General features: G+C 42.7%; 1 protein-coding gene across 1 annotated transcript in view; it reads left to right on the top strand.

The window, feature by feature from the left end:
* Positions 1–939: 939 nt before the first annotated feature.
* NARS2 (asparaginyl-tRNA synthetase 2, mitochondrial) overlaps positions 940–22,229 on the top strand; it is a 45,782-nt gene continuing 24,492 nt past the window's right edge. The window contains exons 1-7 of the mRNA XM_026690131.2: positions 940–1,289; positions 2,107–2,253; positions 3,424–3,533; positions 7,138–7,258; positions 8,194–8,334; positions 10,983–11,063; positions 18,544–18,644. Coding sequence (XP_026545916.1) covers positions 2,107–2,253; positions 3,424–3,533; positions 7,138–7,258; positions 8,194–8,334; positions 10,983–11,063; positions 18,544–18,644 — 701 coding nt within the window. The 5' untranslated portion in view covers positions 940–1,289. The remainder of the gene's footprint in view (positions 1,290–2,106; positions 2,254–3,423; positions 3,534–7,137; positions 7,259–8,193; positions 8,335–10,982; positions 11,064–18,543; positions 18,645–22,229) is intronic.

Raw genomic sequence — 22,229 nt, 5'->3', positions numbered from 1 at the left:
TCATCTGATCCTTCACAACAGCACTGAAAAACAGTGACTGATCCTGACCATTTTTCACACTTACGACCGTTGCAACATCCCCCTGGTCACGTGATCAAAATTTGGGCAACTGATTCGTATTTATGACGGTCTCAGGATCATGTACTCCCTCTTTTGCGACCTTCTGACAAGCCAAGTCAATGGGCAAAGCCAGATTCGCTTAACAACCGTGTTACCAACTTAATAACTGCAGTGATTCACTTAACGACTGTGGCAAATAAAATGTCGCAAAATTCACTTGACAACTCTCTCGCCTAGCAACAGAAATTTTGGGCTCAGTTGTGGTTGCAAGTCGAGGAGCTATCTGTACTTCGTTACCACGACAGGTGGATCCAAATCTTTGTGGGGATTTCTTCCTATTATTATCATTGGTGTATAATAAAGTTTTTATAAATAATGCCTTGACTTATTTATGAAAATAATAAAGGTGAAATGTAAACAAGTAAATAAAATCCTAACCCTAACAAAAATGTTAATGTACGGTATTAATAACTAAATCAATGTGTATTAGTTAACATATTGCTTATTATTTTAATTATAATATATTAATAATAGTAAAATATTATGTTTATGTTTCAATTCTTCATTTATTGTGGCTATGTTATCATTTTATTATTACTATTAGATTACTCAGTTATTTATATGTATGCACATGTACAATATAGGTCAGATTATTCATTGCGTACTGCAAACAAAGTAAAAACCTTATTCATTCATTCATCTCACCTCATTCGTTCGCCTCCCACCTCCTCCCCACTTCCCGTAACAGGGAAGCCAAGAACTATAACTCCCGTGATCCAGCGCGCTTGCGGGAGGCGTTCACTTCCGCAAAGAATTTCCTTCTTCCGATTGGCTGACCTAGAGCCCATTTCTTCATTCTCATTGGCTGCCTGGTGACCCGTCCTGGGATGGAAGGGGGCGGAGAAGGGGGCTTTGCAATTCCTGGTTTGCATCAGATCGAGGCGATTTGCAGCCAGTTGTGGGGGTGCAGAAATTCAATTTTGCGGTGGGGCAATGCGGGCTAGAAGCAGAACCCATAATGCGCGGACGGTTGGGCATGCTGGGACTTATGCTTGAGCTGCAACCATCCAGACGGGCGCTAGAGAGCAGCAGAGAGCCGGGATTTATTGCATCGCGTTGCTCCTTCTAGGGATTCCCTGAAATATTTGCAGCTTTGGGTATCCCTGACGGTGGGGCGCCCGCTTGGAGAAGGTGGGTTGCAGAAGAACTGGAACCTAAAGCTGGAAAAGGTATCAAAATAAAAATAGAAAAATAAATCAATAAGGCTTCAATAAAGTTTTAAATTAGTTTAATTTAGTTTTAAAACATTTAGTGTAAACTTTAAGCTGGGTTGGTTTTGTGGTGAGAAAAAGAAATAGAGGAAGAAAGAAAAGAGAAAGAAGGAAAAGAGAAAAAAGAAAGAAGGAAGAGAAAGGAAGAGGAAGGAAGGGGAAAGCAATGAAGGAAAGGGGAGAAAGAAAGAAAGAAATGAAAAAGAAAGAAAGGAAGGGGAAAGGAAGGAAGGAAGGAAGGAGGAGGAGAAAGAAAGAAAAAAGAAAAATGAGAGAAAGGGGAAGGAAGGGGAAAGCAATGAAGGAAAGGGGAGAAAAAAAGAAAGAAATGAAAAAGAAAAAAAAGGGAAGGAAGGGGAAAGGAAGGAAGGGGAAGAAAGAAAGAAAAAAGAAAGGAAGGAAGGAAGGGGAAAGGAAGGAAGGAAGGAAGGGGAAAGGAAGGAAGGGGAAAGGAAGGAAGGGAAAGAAAGAAAGAAGAGAGAAAGAAGAAAGAAAAGAAAGAAATTATTTCTTATTTATTTCAAGGTTAAGAAGATACTTAAGATACTTAAGATACTTTTGCATATATAATTTGATTTGCCCAACCCCTGGCTCTGGGCCCTTGTGCATTTGTGTGCAAAAGGCTAAGTTTTAAAAAGACATCCATTTGTCTGAAATGGCATAGGGGTCTCCTGCTTGAGCAGGGGGTTGGACTAGAAGACCTCCGAGGTCCCTTCCAACTCTGTCATTCCGTTAAGTTTGCATTTTATTTCCCGCTTGTCTCTTAAACTGCTAGATGTTTGGGGTCCGCTGTGTGCGCTTCGTTCTTCGGCGCTGTTCCTCCTCCGTTCCATCTGCAAAGAGCATGGTGGCTCCCAGGCTGCTCCCAATCCGGGAGGCCTTGGAGGTCCGAGATCCAACTGGACACGATGTTAAAATTCAGGTAGGTGGGAAGAGCACAACCGCCATCTTGTTATTTATTTATTAGACTTTTAGCTCCCTCTTGTTGCCTTATAAGTAACTCAAGGCGGTGAAGATACTTAATAATTCTTCCTCCTCCTCCTGTTTTCTCCACAACGATCCTGTGAGGTGGGTTGCGCTGAGAGAGAGTGAGTGGCTCAAGGTCACCCAGCAGCTTTCAGGCTTAAGGTGGGACTAGAACTCACCGTCTCCTGGTGATTGGCCCAAAGTCATCAGGCAGAATTCTACTTCCTTTTGGCCACAGTTGTTAAACAAATTGTTGTATTTGTTAAGTGAGTCAGGTGGTCATTAAGCGAATCCAGCTTCCCTGTTGTCTTTGCTTATCAAGAAGCCATCTAACTATCATCTTATCTAATCTATATATGTCTATCCATCATCTATATATCTATCCATCCACCCATCCTGTCTATCCATCTATCATCTATCTTATCTGTCCATCCATCTATTTTATCTATCTTCTATCTACATCCATCCATCCAATCTATCATCTATCTCATCTATCCATCCATCCTATCTATCACCTATCAATCTATCATCTATCTTATCTACCTATCAATCTAATCTATCTGTCTATTTTTCTATCATCTATCTGTCTGTCTGTCTATATCATTATCATCTACATCTAGCTTATATCTATCTCATCTGTCTATCATCTATCTGTATCTTTTCTGTCTGTCTATATCATCCATTATCTATCATCTGTCTGCCTGTCTATCAACTTATCTGTCTGTCTGTATCATCTATCATCTGTCTTATCTAACTATCAATCAATCTGTCATCTATCAGTCTGTCTATCATTTATCTGTATCTGTCTGTCTATATCACTACCTATCATGTCTGTCTGTCTGTCTGTCTGTCTGTCTCTCTCTCTCTCTCTCTCTCTCTCTCTCTATCTATCTATCTATCTATCTATCTATCTATCTCATTATCTGTCTATCATTATCTAATCTATCAAATTTATTGGCCGCACATCTTAACCGTAGAGTAACTCTGGGCAGCAAGATTAAAAAATAAAACTATAGAAAAGAATACCACCAAAGTATTTTTAAAATTCATTTTCAGCTCCAGAACTCTGCCTAACTCCCTCTTGGTCCTACACGTCCATTTAATCCCTGCTTTCTTTCCTGTCCAGGGTTGGGTCCGTTCGGTCCGGTCTCAGAAAGGGATTTTGTTTCTCCACGTCAGCGACGGCTCCTCGTTGGAGTATCTCCAAGTGGTGGCAGATCCACGTTTGGAGTCCAGGTTGATTCTTCTTCTCTGGGTAGCTGGATGGGGGTGAGGGGGTGGGCCTACACTACTTCAGGCTGCATAAGAAAGTGGCTTTCAAAGCATAACGGAGTTGGAAGGGACCTTGGAGGTCTTCTAGTCTTACCTCCTGCTCAAACAGAAGACCCTATATCTGTGACGGCGAACCTATGGCACGTGTGCCACAGGTGTCAAGCAGAGCCATTTCTGCCGGCATTCGAGCTGCAGGCAAACTTACCTCACTGCGCATGCACGCACCTCACAGCTGATTTTTTGGGATGATTTGAGGCCTTTTTCGGCCTCCCAGAGGCCTGAAAAAAGCCTTTGCAGGATGAATAATAGGCCTATTTCTCCACTTCCTGTAATACTGGAAGTGATGAAATGGGCCTATTATTTGTCCTGAAAAGCCTGCAGAGGCTTTTTTTCAAGCCTCTGGGAGGCCGAAAAAGGCCTCAAACCAGCTGTGAGGTGCAGTGCAGGTAAGGGGGCAGCGCGCACATGCGCAGGGGGCATGGTGGGGGCTCACGCATTGCCTTCTGGCTGCTGGCATGTGAGTGCGCGCACACAAGCACGCACACAATTTTTGGCAGAAAAGCCCAAAAAGTTTAGCCACCACTGCCCTATACCATTTCGGATAAATGGCTATCCAAGCTCTTCTCAAAAACCTCCAGTGATGGAGCTATCTATAACTTCTGGTGGCAAGCCGTTCCACCAGGGTGGATAAAAATCGATGATTTTTAAAAAAATAAAAATAAAAAAATTTAAATCGGGCCTTTTTTTTATATTTATCAAATTTCTTTTAATAAAAGGCTTTTGGAGTAAAAAAAAAGAATCTAAAGATAGCTTTCTGTTTAAGATACATTAATAATTTAGTTTATTCAGCATGAAATGGAGCTTAGTTATGGAGCCGGAGGCTGTATATTTCTCCCTTTCCTTCTATTTAATCATATTTCTTCTGCCTTAAAAATGTATACTCATTGAATATATTTTCATTAGTATTCTTCCACATCCTGTCAGACTTAAACAAACATTACACAAAACATAAATACATAAAACTTCTTTTTGGAAGGCGGCTTACCCCGAGTTAACTCTTTTTATACAGACATCAATCAAAATTTATACTCACTTAATATACTATCTCATATCTTATTTAACATTCTCTATTTTCCATATATTTTCTCTCTCCTACTCATTCTTTTAATTCTATTTTATTTATTCCATCTCAATTAAATAATTATATTTGCATCTTTGGTCCGTTTTCTTTCAATCACCTACTTATCCTTTCTATCTAATACAATATTTCTCCTGTAAACCCAAATTGAAGTATGACAACTTTTTATCTTCCCCCTAAATAACACTTAAAATAATACATATTTTCCGTGCTGATTCTGCTCCGTACATGCAAAGTATTACATTTCAAAATAGTAAAACAAACAAATAATATTGAGTTTGATAAGTAATAATAAAACTAAAAACAAATAAAAAAGAAATATTAAATTTATAATATAGTAAAAACAATGTTTCATAGGAAATTAAATTCTATTATTAATTCTTAAACAATAAAGATAATATTTCATAAGAAATTAAACTCTATAATTAAATCATGACTTCCCTTTAATACATTTTTAAATCATATAATATTCTAATTTTCTAACTCAGCTTCAGATACTAATGTCTACAATGCATTCTTATGTACTTTTGCAGAATCATTTTTTAAAAAAATTATCTCACCCCTTATCTCTGAAAAAAAATTGTTTTTTTGCATCTTGTTTAAAGCCTTTATGACTTCTCTTTCCTTTTCCCCTTTCTTTCTTCTCCATTCTAACTTTTTGACACACACACACACCCCCGTCTCTCCAATTTCACTCTCTTAGTCTTCCCTCTCTGTTGTATTTCTCTTTTCTGTTGCTTTCTGACATCATATCGCTTTTTCATCTCATTTTTCTTTTTCTTGGTTGCTTTTTTAAGTTCTAAGTTCATCTTTTCCTTGCCCCCCTTCCGCTTTTCTTCCTCCACTAAGTGTGTTTGTCCATTAAAGATGGCTTCTTCTCCTTCATCCCAGCCTTCCTGTCGTCACATTTCTTGATAGGTAGAAATCGCCGTTTCCAAAAAGCGAAAGATAGATCCAGAAGAGCCCTTATCCTCTTTTTTTCAGTTTTTGAAATTCCATTTGTAGTCCTTCAAAAGATAATGCCATTTTTTCTTTCTTTCTTTTTTAACGCAACCCTAATGTCTTTAGTCCCTTTTTTTTTAAAAAACAAAATTTCACAGAAATCTCAAAGTCACAAAGCAAACCAAATCAGAACAAACAGTTTCATTTATCACTTTCTTTTTTCTATATTTTCACCTCCTGGGGTAGAATTCAAATACACACTTCCAAGATGATCTTCTAGAAGTCTTAATGTCTTTTAATCCTGTTCTTATAGACTCAAAGCAATCTCCTTCAGTACAATCTTATAATAAGTCTTTATCTCTTCCCTTCCCCTTGTAAAAAATAAAAAGAATTTTAAGTTTTTTTAAATCCAATGTCCAGAAATCCTTTATCCCTTGGCTTTAAATTTCAAATTGAGTTACCTTCTGTGCCCAGGTAGATTTTCCAGATCTCCGTCTGCTATTTCTATGGGGAGGGAGAGTGGAGAAAAAAAAATATTTCCCCTTAACAGCTTTCACCGCAGCTTTCCGATCTTCTTTGGGAAACAGTGTATCCTTGGGCAATTCAAGCAGTTCAGTTTCCAGGGTATTTAAGAGTTGTTATTGTCTCGGCTCAGCCAGCACTTCACTTTTCCAGCTTCTTCCAGCACAAATCTTACCCGGCTGCAGGCTTCTTTGTGACGGCCATCACTGACCGCCGCTCCACCACCTTGGGAAAAAGGGGTTTTTCCGGCTGGGGAGGGGGTCTGCGACACCCCCAAACCCCTGTCCGGATCCCCTCTCTCTTCGGCTGCCTCTACAGGGCAGCCATATCCCCCAGACCCATTTGGATCGGGGGCACCTTGGCAGCAAGAGCAGCAGGAATCGCAGACAAGCGAATTCCTGCTGCCGCCGAAGCCACGCAAAACCGGAAGTTCCAAGCCGGAGGCTGTATAGCAATATTTACATTTTTGCTAAACTCATTCCATGAATCCAAGCTCTGCAAGCTGGAAACGTGCACTGCATTGATGCATTCACACACAATTTCACAGTAGCCATGAGGTAAATCGTAAAAGTTCAGGAATATTCCTTCATCCCATTGTTTTGCAAATCGATGTAGACTACAAACTCTATGATTGTTTGGAGATAAATGCTTCTCCCACCAGGCTCTGAAAGTGAGGAGGAAGGACAGGCAATAAAAATGAAAGTAAAACGGGGGTGGAGGGAAGACCAGGATCAAGGGTGAAATGAAAGATGTGTCTTAGAGTCAGCTGTACCCAGGTAACGCCAACATGGCCACTCCTAATAAATCATCTTTTTTTACTCTGAGAGATGCGGCTAGAGGCTTACGATTTGAATGGGGGGTCGTTTGTCGGAGCTCTGACAGAGTTTGTGCTTCAGATATTCTCACTGATCCAAAGTCCTTCGGTCAATGTTTTTGCCCTAAAACTGGTTTCTGGTTTCAATTCAGGACGCTGACTTTTGGCAGTTCCGTGGAAGTGCGAGGGAAGCTGGTGAAAAGCCCGCACAAGGGACAAGGGGTGGAGCTGGCGGCGGAGAATATACGTGTGGTGGGACCTTGTGACGTTTTGGTAAGGGGATTGTCCTCCTGTGGGGCAACGCTGGGTCAGTAATTTTTTGCTCGAAACTTTTCTGCAAAGGGATTCAGTTGTGGGCTCGTACAGCTTATTCTTGAGAAAGGATACTTTATTTTTCGTTTGTTTTATCTGTACCCTACCTTTATTGTTTTTACCAAGGTTGTGGATATGCCTAGTATTCCTTCTTCTTGCTATTTTCCCCACAACAACAACCCTGTGAGGCGGGTTGGTCTGAGAGAGGGGGGGAGGGAGGGGGACTGGCTCAAAATCACCCAGTTGGCTTTCATGCCTAAGGCGAGACTAGAATTCACAGGTTCCTGGTGATTGGCCCAAAGTCACCCAGCTGGATTTCATGCCAAAGGCAGGACTAGAATTCACAGGTTCCTGGTGATTGGCCCAAAGTCACCCAGCTGGATTTCATGCCAAAGGCAGGACTAGAATTCACAGGTTCCTGGTGATTGGCCCAAAGTCACCCAGCTGGATTTCATGCCTAAGGCAGGACTAGAATTCACAGGTTCCTGGTGATTGGCCCAAAGTCACCCAGCTGCCTTTCATGCCAAAGGCAGGACTAGAATTCACAGGTTCCTGGTGATTGGCCCAAAGTCACCCAGCTGAATTTCATGCCTAAGGCAGGACTAGAATTCACAGGTTCCTGGTGATTGGCCCAAAGTCACCCAGCTGGATTTCATGCCTAAGGCAGGACTAGAATTCACAGGTTCCTGGTGATTGGCCCAAAGTCACCCAGCTGCCTTTCATGCCAAAGGCAGGACTAGAATTCACAGGTTCCTGGTGATTGGCCCAAAGTCACCCAGCTGGCTTTCATGCCTAAGGCAGGACTAGAATTCACCATCTCCTGCTTTCTAGTTTAGTGCCTTAACCACTACACCAAACTGCTTCTATATACTTTGTATATATTCTCCCTTCTTTAGGCCTTCCCTCTGAAATATAAAGTCCATCACTCCCTGGAATATCTCCGGGAGCTGCCTCACTTCCGATGCAGAACCAACGTACTGGGCGCCCTGTTGAGGGTACGCAGTGAAGCCACGGCAGCAATCCACTCCTATTTCAAGGTAATTCCGGTCTTGGGAACTGCCTGCCACAGGATCTAGGACCATCAGGTCGGAAAGCTGCCCGTTCGTTGACAGAAGTGCCTGCTAGCCGGGAGACCCATATCCAGGTAGTCCTTGACTTACAACTACAATTAAGCCCAAAATTTACGTCATTGTGTGAGACATTTGTGAATTTATGTCTGTAATGGCAGGCTTCATTATGACTGTAAATCAAGGACAACTGATTAGATTCTTACATTCGTGTGTTAACTTAATTAAATGTATTTTATGTTGCATATGAAGATCCTGATTAGGAACAGATTATTATGGAGCAATTCAATTTATGCTGTGGCTCAGAGTTAACAAGGACTTGATAATCAGTATATATTATTTATGTAATTTTATCAGTTCATTAGCTAGCTCAAAAATCAGCTGCCTGGTGACACCTTTCACAGACTAACAAATTTAATTAAAAGCAGATGCTTTTGTTAGCAAAAACTTCTGCCTTTTAATCAAATTTGTTTGGCTGAAAAGGTGCAACCAGATTGCTGATTTTAGGCTGTGATAGATTAAGGTATTTTTCCTGCTACATTAGCAGCTTCATAAGCATGTCTAGATGTGTATAAAGTAATTAACAAGTAAAACATAAAAACATTCATAGCAACGGATGCTAATAACATACATGGCTTTCCTTATACAAGAACATTTTACTGATTTGAACCTTGTGATAACACTAAATCTTAGAAGCTTTTGGCCATCTGAAGTTCCTGGCTCTACAAGAATTGCACCATTAGAATTGATTTTTTTTTCTGTATTTGCCCTCAAGTCAGTTTGATTTCTGATGACGTCCCTGCAGGTTTTTTTGGCAATATTGGCCAAGCTTTGCATGTTTGGTATTGGTTTGCTATTGCTTCCTTCCTAGGGCTGAGGGGCAATGACTGGCCCAGAGTCACTCAGCTGGCTTCTTGCCTAAAGTGGGACTAGAACTCACAGTCTCCTGGCGATCGGGCCAAAGTCACCCAGCTGGCTTTCTTGTTTAAGGCGGGACTAGAACTCACAGTCTCCTGGCAATCGGCCCAAAGTCACCCAGCTGGCTTTCGGGCCTAAGGCAGGACTAGAATTCACAGTCTCCTGGGGATTGGGCCAAAGTCACCCAGCTGGCTTTTGGGCCTAAGGCAGGACTAGAATTCACAGTCTCCTGGTGATTGGCCCAAAGTCACCCAGCTGGCTTTCTTGCTTAAGGCGGGACTAGAACTCACAGTCTCCTGGCGATCGGCACAAAGTCACCCAGCTGGCTTTCTTGCCTAAGGTAAGGAGAAATTAGAACTCGCTGTCTCTTGGTTTTTTGCCTGGTGCCTTAACCGCTACACCAAACTGGCTTTTAGAAATAATGATGCATTATCATTTTGGGGCTCCTGCAAACAATAGTTGGGGTTCTTCAGTAGCTGGGACTGTCTTAAAATAAATTACCCTAACCCAGTTGTGAATTAAAAAATATTCAGACATTCGACCACCAGAGGGCAGCATTTGTACACCTTCAAGTTCTCTCTGGAAAAATAATATTATTGCCTTTGTGTTATGCCCTTTCTCGGAGGGCATTAAAGCCAAACCAGCTTTGTTTTATCCTTGGGCAGCCTTATAAAGTAGTCCAGAATAGAGAGGGCCTGGTCATCCAAGGGTTTGAACCCCATCTCTTGTCACCTCAGATAGATGACCTCTAGTTTAATTAAAAGAAGGACTATTGGGGGACATTTTTCCCTGAAAATAAGACCCTGTCTTACAATATTTTTTTGCCACCAAAAAAAGGCACCAGGTCTTACTTCCGGGGCATATTCATCTACTGACCAACCTCCCTTGTGCCCCCAGCCTCCTTTTCGTTGTCAGAGGCCTTCAGGAACTTCTGCGGCCGTTAAGGCTTTCCTGAAGGCCTCTGCAGCCAATAACTGAGCTCTGGATCGATCCAGAGCTTTCTTATCAGCCACAGAGACCTTCAGGAAAGTGTTGCTGCAGAAAAAATGGGCCAGCAAGGCAGGTGTCGGGGGGTGCGAAGTAAGTAGTAGGGCAGGTAAGTAGTAGGGCAGTTCCATTCCCCCCTGTAAAAATCAAGCTAGGACTTACTTTTCAGGGTAGGTCGTATTTTCAGAGAAACAGGGTAGCACTGCTCCAATTTTTGAGGGGCTCCTACGAAGAAGAGGGAGTCAAGCTATTCTCCAACGCACCTCAAAGCAGGGCAAGAAATAATGGATGGAAACCAATCAAGGAGAGAAGCAACTTAGAACTAGGGAGAAATTTCCTAACAGTGAGAACGATTAACCAGTGGAACTGGCTTGCCACCAGAAGTTGTGGGTGCCCCATCACTGGAGGTTTTTAAGAGGAGATTTGACAGCCACTTGTGTGAAATGGGTATAGGGTCCCCTGTTTGAGCAGGGGGTTGGACTAGATGACCCACAAGGTCCCTTCCAACTCTTGTTTATCTGTTAAACTGTTTACTGGCCAGGTTGCAGTTGATGAATGGATTAAGCCATTGTTCTATTCTCAAATCAGCCGGGATCAATTAATCAACCTTTATTGTCAAGACAGAGTACAACCTGTGTACAATGAAATTGGCTGAGTCTCCCTTCGTGCTCAGAATAACCATGTTTCTTTCTCTCCTTTTTTGCTCCTTGCAGGAAAACGGGTACACCCATATACACACCCCGATAATTACTGCCAATGACTGTGAGGGTGCGGGCGAAGTCTTCAAAGTTGAGGTAAGGGTAACGTCCATGCTCATCACCAAAGTAGTATTCTCTAGTATGCAACTGCCATCATTTCCCCATCCAGATTCATAAAACATCGGAGCTGGAAGGGTTCCCTCAGAGGCCATCCAGACTGACCCCTCCCCCCCCTTTCTCTCTCTCTGTCTCTCTCTCTCTCTCTGTCTCTCTCTCTGGGGTCACACACAATTGCATTTTTGAGCACTCCGCCACTGGTTTGTGGTGTCCTTCAGTCATGCGACTTCATTTCACGGCGGTTTTGCTGAAAAACGGATATTTTCCCCTGGATTTTGGTTGGATGACTGGAGGATTTTGGTTCACTTAATGACTGGGGGATTTGCTTCACAACCTCAACACTTGCTTAAGGAGCGCCTCAAAAAAAAAAAAGATCATAAAATCTATTTGGTCACCAAGTTATGGCTTGATCGGCAGGCTTCATTATACAGACATAACTCGAGGACTTACTTCTACAAAGGCAGTCAAACCACATCATAAAATAATCTGTTATAGAAGAGTACAGGCAGTCCTGGAACTTACAACCATGTGATCCAAGTTACAACGGCACTGAAAAAAAGTGACTTATGGCCGTTTTTTCATCCTTATGACCGTTGCAGGATCCCCATGATCACACGATCAGAAAGCTCAGTAACGGATTCGTATTTATGACGATGGCAGCATCCCGGGGAGGGTCACGTCAGCCCCTTTTGCCAACTTCTGACAAGCAAAGTCAATGGGAAAAACCAGATTCGCTTAACAACCATATTATTAACTTATCAACGGCAGTGATTCACTTAACAGCTGTGAGAAAGGTCGTAAAATAGGACCAACAACTAGTTTTGCTTAAACAGCAGAAATTCCAGGGTCCATTGTAGTCATATGTCAAGGACTACCCCGTTTTCCCAAAAATACGACCTACTCTGAAAGTAAGTCGTAGCTTGATTTTTACATGTGTGCCCAATATAACCCTACCCCCAAAATAAGCCCTAGTTAAGATCACGCCCACTCCAGAGTGGATGGGTAAAAATTAAGCTAGGATGGGGATGGAGAGGTGGAGCTGCCCTACTACTTACTTTTGGACAGTTGTAGCCAGGCCTCGCACGCCCTGACACCTGCCTTGCTGACCCATTTCTTCTGCAGCTGGCAAAGTTGGCAAGGCTTTCTGAAGGCCTCTGTAGCTGATAAAGCTTTGGATCGATCCAGAGCTCTCTTATCAGCTGCAGAGGCCTTCAGGAAAGCCTTGCCAGCCACAGAAGAAGAAGTTCCGGCCTCTCGCAGTGAAAAGGAGGCCGGGAGTGACACGCGCAAGTGAGGTTAGTCAGTGGATGACATCCCCTGAAAATAAGACCTGGTGCCTTTTTTGGTGGCAAAAAAAAATTATAAAGCAGGGTCTTATTTTGAGGGAAAAACAATACCTGTAACCCAGGCTGATAGCACCAGGACATCTAAAAAGTGGTTGTAAAAAAAAAAAAAGGGAGTTTTTCTCAGTGTTTTCTCACCATGTTGGCCAACGTGCCTTCCTATCCATATCCATCTCTGAGCATTTCTTGCTGCAGCCAAAAAAATCATCTTGCTTAGATCAGTTGGTTTGGCTACCGTAAACTCCTTAACTTCTCTGATCTTGAGAAAGTCCGTTAAAATATTAGTGACTTGGATAAGATCTCTGCGTTTAAGCTTTGCCCGCTAGATTAGATGATGTTTTTCTTCCTGTTGTTTACAAGTTTAAATTTTTCTGATCAATTTGATTATAAGCTGCATTGTTTCGGCGAGCAACTTGCTCTTCTCTTAGAGAAAGGCAGACCTAAAATATTAAAATACCCTCTTTCCCCCAAAATACGACCTACCCTGAAAGTAAGTCCGAGCTTGATTTTTCACATGTGCTCCCGATATAAGCCCTACCCCCCAAATAAGCCTTAATTAAGATCCTGCCTGAGGGGCTAATTAATCAATAAATGAGTGGATGAAGCGTGTCCAGAAAGGGCTTAAAATGGAGCACAATTCATTTCACAAATGTCACGCTTAGCAACAAAAATTTGGGTGCTCAATTATTGTCGTAAATCAAAAACTATATTAAGTTATTGTATTTTATTCCAATTTCATTATGGACTGTATTTTATTCCAATTTCATTTTAAATCGTATTTTATTCCCATTCCATTTTAATTTGTATTTTATTCCAATTTCATTTTAAATCGTATTTTATTCCAATTTCATTTTAAATCGTATTTTATTCCAATTTCATTTTAAATCGTATTTTATTCCCATTCCATTTTAAATTCTTTTATCAAATTTTTAGTAATAATTATGTCTTGCTTAGCAACAAAAATTTGGGTGCTCAATTGTGGTTATAAGTTGAGGACTGCATGGATCGCAACAGCCCCTTCTGGAAATGGATTCTTTGTACATTTGCAAAGCTGGCTCTATTATTTATTTATTTTTATCGCAGTTTTAAACGTACCTTAACTTAGGGTGCTTGTGACTACAACAAGTCTGCTGCCCCAGGGCTGCCAAACTTTATATCAGGGTTTTGGATAACTGTGCGAGCCAAACTTTGCTTTCTTGTGGTTTGTTTAATGCTTCTCAAAAACTGGCTGGCCTCCACTGAGGCCCAAAAACGGGGACAGATAGAGATACAGGAATGCTTCAAAAGATCAAGGAAGGGCTTTGAATCTGTGGGAAGATAATAGTAAAAGAAAGCAAACCTCTTACACAGCTGTATCTCCAGGTGGGGTGTTATAAAAGAAGCAACAAATAATAAATCTGATTTTTTTTCTTTCTTTTCTTTCCTTGCTGTGTTTGAAGGTAGCGGTTGGGTCTTGAAAGCCTCCAAGGATGATTTTTTTCGCAACAAAAAACGGATTTATTTATTTATTTATTTATTATTTTTGCCGTCGGAGTTAGAAAATAAACTTTAAAAAGACAGGGAGAGGGATGAGAAAGGATGGGTTTACAGCTGCAACCTTTTATCATCTCCCAGATGTTTTCGTCCAGCTGCGAAGCTTTTCGTCTCTTGCCAAATTGTCAATTAGCTCGATTTGCAATTTAATAAGCGTGTCTGGTGTTCTGTGAACCTGTCTGGCTTTTAAAAGGGTTCTTTTAATCTTTTTTTTTTTGGGGGGAGTTGTGTATGACATTATTTGTGTATTTTTTTGAGTTTCTAGAGCCGCCCGTCACAGTATAGACCCTGGATAGCTCAGTTGGAAAATGGCGCAGGTTGTCCTCATTTAGCAGCTGCCTCGTTCGCACTTAATGCAGTTTCGGATAAGGCAGTGGTCGGGCAACAGGGGTAAATTACCCCAAATGGGGTAAAACTGAAAATCCTGGGGGTAATGAGGACGGTCGCGCTGGCGCGACCGTTCTCATTACCCCCAGGCATTTTATTTCCGACATTCTGTTTGTATAGTTTACATACACAAGGACCTTCCTTTCAAATCAAGGGGGTAACGTCGGCGTTTATAAATTTTTTGGGGGGTAAAAGGTAAAAAAGTTCCCTGACCCCTGGGATAAGGGAACTTGGCAATCAGTCCTCGCCATTATGACCGTCGCAGGCCTGGAAAGCAAAGGAAAAATGGAGAAAGTCTTTAAGCACAGTCACTTCCCAACCATTTCGCTTAACAACTGAGTGTCCAATCACAATTGGGTCAATTACCAAAGGACTGTGAGTTCTAGTCCCACCCTAAGCATGAAAGCTGACTAGGTGACTGGGCCAATTATCAGGAGACGGTGAGTTCTAGTCTCACCCTAGACACGAAAGCTGATTGGGTGACTTTGGCCCAATCACCAGGAGACAGTGAGTTCTAGTTCTGCCTTAGGCCTGAAAGCCAGCTGGGTGACTTTGGGCCAATCACCAGGAGACGATGAGTTCTAGTCCCGCCTTAGGCCTGAAAGCCAGCTGGGTGACTTTGGGCCAATCACCAGGAGACGATGAGTTCTAGTCCCGCCTTAGGCCTGAAAGCCAGCTGGGTGACTTTGGGCCAATCACCAGGAGACAGTGAGTTCTAGTTCTGCCTTAGGCCTGAAAGCCAGCTGGGTGACTTTGGACCAATCACCAGGAGACGGTGAGTTCTAGTCCCGCCTTAGGCATGAAAGCCAGCTGAGTCACTTTGGACCAATCACCAGGAGACAGGAAGTTCGCGTCCTGCCTTAGGCATGAAAGCCAGCTGGGGTGATTTTGGGCCAATCACCAGGAGACGGTGAGTTCTAGTCCCGCCTTAGGCATGAAAGCCAGCTGGGGTGATTTTGGGCCAGTCACCAGGAGACTGTGAGTTCCAGTCCTGCTTTAGGCATGAAAGCCGGCTGGGTGACTTTGGCCCAATCACCAGGAGATGGTGAGTTCTAGTCCTGCCTTAGGCATGAAAGCCAGCTGGGTCACTTTGGACCAATCACCAGGAAACGGTGAGTTCTAGTCCCGCTTTAGGCACACAAGCTGACTGGGTGACTTCAGGCCAATCACCAGTAGACGGTGCGTTCTAGTCCTGCCTTAGGCATGAAAACCAGCTAAGAGTCTCCTCCTTCTCTCTCATCCCAACCCACCTCACAGGGTTGTTGTGGGGAAAAGAGGAGGAAATTGCGTTGGATATATTTGCTGAGTTATTTCTAAAAATAATCAAGGCAGGATAGAAAGAAAGAAATATTCGGAAGAGACAGATGCTCGGTCTCCACGCTGCATCCACACGGCAGATCTGGGAGGCTTGGATGAATGGGCTCCCATCCGTCATTCAGGCCCATAACAACATCGAAACCGGAAATTAGCTGGCATACAGTTTGCACGCTGCCCGTTCTGGTTCGCACTCCCTTTCTCCTTCATTTGGATGCAAAATTTTGGATTCTTGTTTTACCGTTTCGTGTCTCTGCACGCATAGAAGAATCTTCTCGCTGTTTGTTCGTCTGTTACATCAATGATGGTTTAAGGGGGCAGTAGAAAAAAAAAAACCAGAGCAATAACATCCTTGCAGGACAAAATTCGAACAGCCTTTTTATTTTCCAGCGCTCGATTTTTAAAACAGATGAACCTCATTTATGAAAACGTTAAATTAACATGCTTAGCAGGTTTAATTGCTCCCGGAGTGAAAATCAACCACTTCACACACACACAACACATGTCTTAAGGGTTGGATAGAAACTTTTTCTTAAAAAAAAGGAGCATTTTATTTCTAAAAAGCTCTTTTGGGACCATTCCATTTCTTCTGACCTGTTAAACTTCCAACCCTTTGTATAAACAAGCGATTATCTTTTGGGGAAAAAATGAGATACCAGCCTTGGCTTAAATTTTGGCACAGTTCACTGGCCGAACGAGTTCAGCTGCTTGGGGGAAAAAGGGGGGAAAAAGAATTGGTTGAAGTGCTTCAGACTTTCCGGCCTACATGTAAGTCCTCAATTTACGGCCACAATTGAGAGCAGAATTTCTGATGCTAAGCAAGGCGGGGGTTTAAGTGACTCACGGCCTGATTTTATGAGCTTTATTTTTATCGTGGCTAAACGGCGGTTAAACAAGTTGCGGCTGATTTTATGACCTTTCAGCCCCAGTTGTTAAGCGGATCAGTGCAGCTGTTAAGTGAATCATGTGGTCATTAAGCGAATCCAGCTCCCCCCCCCCGCCTCCCCATTGACTTGGCTTGTCAAAAGCATGCTGGAAAGGTCGCTAACGATGAACGAAACCAATGGCCAAGGGCCCGAATTTTGAACCCGTGATCATGGGAATGCTACGACAGTTATAAGTGCAAGGACCAGTTGTAAGTCACTATCGGTCATAAATATCTCTCTTTTTTTTTAGTGTTGTGGTAACTTGGAATGGCCGCTACATAAAACGCAAGTCGGGAAACACCTGTATTTGAAGTCACTTAACAACCATGTTGCTTAGCAACAGAGGTTCCTGTGGTCGTAACTTGAGGACTACCTGTATGGGGCGAAAGGGAGAGGTTTTGAAGTAATTCACCTTTCCCTTTTATTCCCTCTGCTCTGTGGCATGAGGTCTAGTTACTTGGGAAGTGTCCTGAGGACCCGAATTGGGTTTCCGATAGGAGAGAATCCATAATTTATGTTTCTGGCCCAAATGTTTTCAAGATGGCTGATTTAGAGTAATGGCCACCATTTTGGACTTGATGGGAGACTTATAGAAAAGTTCTTAACGCAGAGCAATGATGAGAGTTTGTCAGCCTTGTAAATCCAGAGTAATCCATGACTTACAAATGCAACCAAGATCAGTACTTTCATGGTTAAGCAAGAAGGTTGTTATATGAGTCGCATCCAATTCTAGAGCGTTTTCACCAGGGTTGTTAAGTTGAATCACTGCAGTTGTTAAGTGAATCATACAGTCTTTAGGCAAATCCAGCTTTCCCATTTCACTTTTATTCATTTGCATCCCCTTTTATTATTTTTACAAATAATTCAGGGGGGCAAATATACCTAACAGGCCTGACTCCTCCTATTATCCTCATAACAGCAACCCTGTGAGGTGGCTGAGAGAGAGAGGGAGACTGGCCCAAAGTCAACCAGCTTTCATTTCTAAAGCAGGACTAGAACTCACCATCTCCTGGTGATTGGCCCAAAGTTACCCACCCAGTTTTCATGCCTAAATCGGAACTAGAACTCACTGTCTCCTGATAGTTGGCCCCAAATCATCCAGACAAGTCTTCATTCCAGTTTCTATTGCACAAACACCACTGTACTTAGTTTTGATTTGTATTCTACAGTGTATTATTTGTATTTTAGCATTAAAAAAATGGAATGGGGAAAAAATCATGCAGCTATCAGGGTTCCGACGATTGCCCTAATTAAATCATGAACCTCGAGCCAAGCTTCAAAAGAATCCAAAAGATTCTTTTGAAGGAGGAACATGTCAGCACTAGCCAACTCTGACACATGTAATTTATGTAACCTATGTAACATGTAACCTATGACCCTGTTTCCCCCCACCCCTCTGGGTATGTCATAAATCAGATTCTCCAACTAAACACGTTCATGCTAGGTGTCATCAATCACATTCTCCAATGAAGGATTTTCAGGGGCTACAATCCAGTAGCCTAGGCTACAATCTTGATAAGATAAGAGTGGAAATGTACTTCTGTACTTCTGGTTTTAATTGCCATACTGCTCCTTCAGGTTTCTCCCCTCCTTCTTACGGCAACTCAAAACAGGCAAAGGGGAATGCTTTACGAGTTGACAGCTTGATTATTCCGAAGGATTGATTGATTTGTGAAATTTGCACGCTCCATTCGGCTCACAAGCTATTTCTTCCTGCAAGGCTTACTGTATATAGATCTTTCTGCAGAGCTGATCTTTTTTAAGACAAAAAGATTTTCACACTTGTTGCTAGGATACACTGCTAAATTTGTTTATTTTGAGTTCAATAGATTCCTTCGCAAGCCACATGCTTAAAAATGCTCGGAGGGCTGGGGTTTGGTTGCCTTTTCAGGAGAGATTAACCCAATTCCAGAACGGATTAATTATTATTTTTTTCCTACCATTTAATTCCTGCAGCCTGCAAAGGAAGAGCAAAAACGCGGAGAAGGACGTCACTTCTTCAATATTCCAGCGTTTCTCACGGTTTCAGGACAACTCCATTTGGAAGTCATGAATGGGTATGGCTCGCGGGAATTTAAGCATGATTTTAGTCTGTGATACCCATGGTCCTCAACTTAACGACCAGAACTGAGCCCAAAATTTCTGTTACGGAGACAGTTAAGTGAGTTTTGCCCCCATTTAATGACCAAGTTGTTAAGTGAATCACTGCTGCTGTTTAAGTTAGTCACACGGTCCTTAAGTGAATCTGCCTTCCCCCTTGACTTGGCTTGTCAAAAGGTCGCAAAAGGGGATCACGTGAGCCCCGGGACACTGCAAATGTCATAAATACGAGCCAGTGGCCGAGCGTCCGAATTTTGATCGTGTGACTGTTGTCGTTCGTCGAGCTGGCCAAGCCACGATACTGTTCAAAGAAAAAACATTGATTTATTAGGAGTGATCATGTCGGCGTTAGCTGGGCGCAGCCGACACTAAAATACATCATTCATTTCTCCCTTGACCCTGGTTTTCCCTTCTCCCCATTCCCTGGATGTATATTCTCCAGTGGGATACCTCCATAGCCAAGAGTCATCAATCATGCTCTCCAGTAATATTTTTGCGCGTCGACAGCTTTGGGCTGCCAAGGCGATCATCAGAGGCATTTAAGGAATGCCCTGCTTTCCTCCACTCCCTTTCTGCTGGCAACTAACCAAAGGAGTATTTTTTTAGTTGACAACCATGGGGATTCTGCAACAGTTGTGTGATGACCCGGGGTGTGACACAAAAATAACCAAGCCACAAAAATAGAAGAAAGTCCCTTTAATGCCTCCAACTTGGCCCCAATGTCCAATTATCCTTGGCTGGAAATCATACTCTTCAAGAAAACAGTTTATGGAGGGAGTAAATACAGTCCGCATTAATTCAAATTAAAAAACCCAACACAAACCACACTGAAGGAATTACTACGGCAGGCAAGGATGATTAATTGCAGACTTCTACCAGATAACGCAGCAACCACAGTTGAGAGGAAGCCAAAACACAGATAAGTTCCGACAAGAATGCACGCTTTGCTTCCAGAACCTTGCCATGCGCAGTTTGTCCTTTTAACCAGTCCTCCCAGCTGCAGCCGATGAAAGGGATCAGGGCCTCTTCCTCCCTCATAGACCACGCCACTCACATTTCTCCCTTATCTGCTCCTTCCTGCATGCCCTAGGATGAAGAGGGGATGGCTCTGGGTCTTCCTCTGAATGCCCAGCCGGCCTGTGCCCTTCCTCAGTTTCCTCCACAACCACTGGAGCCACACTCCCGCTCCCTGTTAGCTGTTTCATCTCTCCCTTGGAGTCAGACTCCAACAGGGGCATGACACGTCATACGTGTGAGAAACAGTTACGAGTCGCTTTTTTCAGGGTTGTTATAATTTCGAACGGTCACTAAACGAAACGGTTGTGAAGGCCACCAATAATCATCATTGAAATAATCCAGCTAGTTATGTTTAGCATTGTTCAGAATCTCTATTCTGAGGTAATCTCGGCCTGTTTAGTATCACCCGGTAGAATAAATAAGCAGGCTGTTCAGTGTACAATACAGGATTTTGGGTTTGTGCTTGACACTTTGCTCTTCAACAACTTGTTCCTTTTTAATTTTTAAAAACCCCAAACAAACCGAGCCCTTCAAAATAGATCAAATGCAAACCAAATTTAGAAGAGCTAAATCTATCTATCTATATATGTATATTTTTTTCCGGAGAGAATTCCTTCATTGGAGCCAAAATGCCACTCCTAAGATCTTCAAAGGGGATTCACAACCCAACCTTTAATGGGTTATAACAGACGAATTAGGTGGATGTGGACGATATTTTAGGGCCGTGAAGTGGCATGCCACCAGCCCGCCAGCTGATTGTTGGGTAGCTGCCGTACAGGGGCGGGGCGTGTGCGGGAGATACGACTATGATTGGGAAATACAACAGCACTTAAAAAAGATATTGCTCCTTCTACTTATGACTATCACAGCATCTCCAGAGTCCTGCAGTGAGAATTGTCACTTAATGACTGCAGCAATTCACTTAACGATCGCGACAAAAAAAGGTAAAATCGGGCGCGGCTCGCTTAACCGCCTTGCTTAGCAGTGGAAATTCTGGTCCTGATTCTGGTTGTAAGTCGAGGATTACCTAAAATGCATGAGGTAAAAAAGAGAGAAGGAAGGTCGATAAATCAGATTTATAACTCACCTTTGTAGCCTAACAACCAACTCTGGGTCTCCTGCTTGGGTGGGGGAGGTTGGACTAGATGACCTACAAGGTCCCTTCTTGTTAATTTGTTAAATCTGTATATTGCCTTCCTTTAAACTTTTCAGTTGTCTTTTTTTTTTTTTTTGAAGAGTTTAATTCCTCTAACGAGCCAACCTAGTTTTTCTCTCGACCTGTTCTCTCTTCCTTCCTGTATTTGTTTTCCATTTTTAATCCTCATTCATTCCGTTCAGATCAGTCCTTTTCAAACTTGGCAACTTTTAAGGTGCGGGGACTTCATTCTGGGAATAATAATATATTAATCGCATTCTTTGCACTTCTTTCTTTTCCACCATACATTACACGGCATCTTGCTCTCAGCATTTTTTTGCAGTAATCCATTTCCTGTCTATTCAATTTTTTGCTTCTGGTAGACATCCTCATTTCACCAGGTGTTTCTTTTCATATCTACAATTAGCACAACCTCATGCACGTCACATTTTCATTTCTTTCTTCTTTTGTTCCACATCTCTCTTTCTCTAGGATCAAGTCTTGATATTTCCAGTTCCTCTTCTGTCCTGTCTTCACAATCTCTCATGCATTGGTTACCTTAATAATTTTCTCGTTGGTTTAAGAATAACAGTGTTGGAAGGGACCTTGTAGCTCATCTACTCCAGGGGCCGCCAACCTTTTGGACCTCAGGGACCACCAAACCCATAATTTTAAATCCCAAAGACCAGAGACCCTGGGGAAATCCCAAAAAAAAGTCTGCAGGAAAATTCCCAACCCCGTTTTCCTACCGATCAATCATTCTTTATTTGGGATCGCAGGATACCATCTCCAGCTCCGTTCTCAGGGGGGAAAAGAGAGAGAGACTTTTGGCTTCATGCAAGGAAAGCAGCAGAAGCAGCAGAGGTCTTTCTTTCTCTTTCCCCAAACTCTGCCGGAAATGAGTCTTTGCCGGCGCAGCCTCTTGAAGCAGGAGGCCTTGCAGGGTCCCAAAGACTCATTGCTGGTGGAGTTTGGGGGAGAGAAAGAAAGACTTTAGCTGTTTTCCTTGCGTGCAGCCAAAAGCAGAAGAAGAAAGAAGCGTAAAAAAAGCAGCCCAGTGGCCAGGCGAGGCGTGTGGGGCAATTTCCCCCCTCCACCCTTTCCCCCCTCCCCTCACTACCTTGTGTTGTTCACAATGCAAGCGACGCAAGCCTTGTGTTCCCACAGGCCATGTGGGCGGTGCAGCCTTGTGCTCCTGCGCAGCCTGGATTAATTGCTTTAAAGGTGACATTTCTCTGCAGACCACCAAAATTTTCTCGCGGACCATCAGTGGTGCCTGGCCCACTGGTTGACGGCTACTGTTCTAGTCCAACCCCTGCTCAAAGCAGGAAGAACTTATACCATTTCAGACAAATGTTTATCCAATCTCTTCTTAAAAACCTCCAGTGTT

This window comes from Notechis scutatus, chromosome 5 (assembly GCF_049901735.1).
Source record: "Notechis scutatus isolate UNSWTSFEM ecotype Mainland chromosome 5, rNotScu1.2, whole genome shotgun sequence".
Classification (NCBI taxonomy): domain Eukaryota; kingdom Metazoa; phylum Chordata; class Lepidosauria; order Squamata; family Elapidae; genus Notechis; species Notechis scutatus.
Note: the sequence above shows the minus strand (reverse complement) of the source record. Positions and strands in the feature narration are given on the sequence as shown.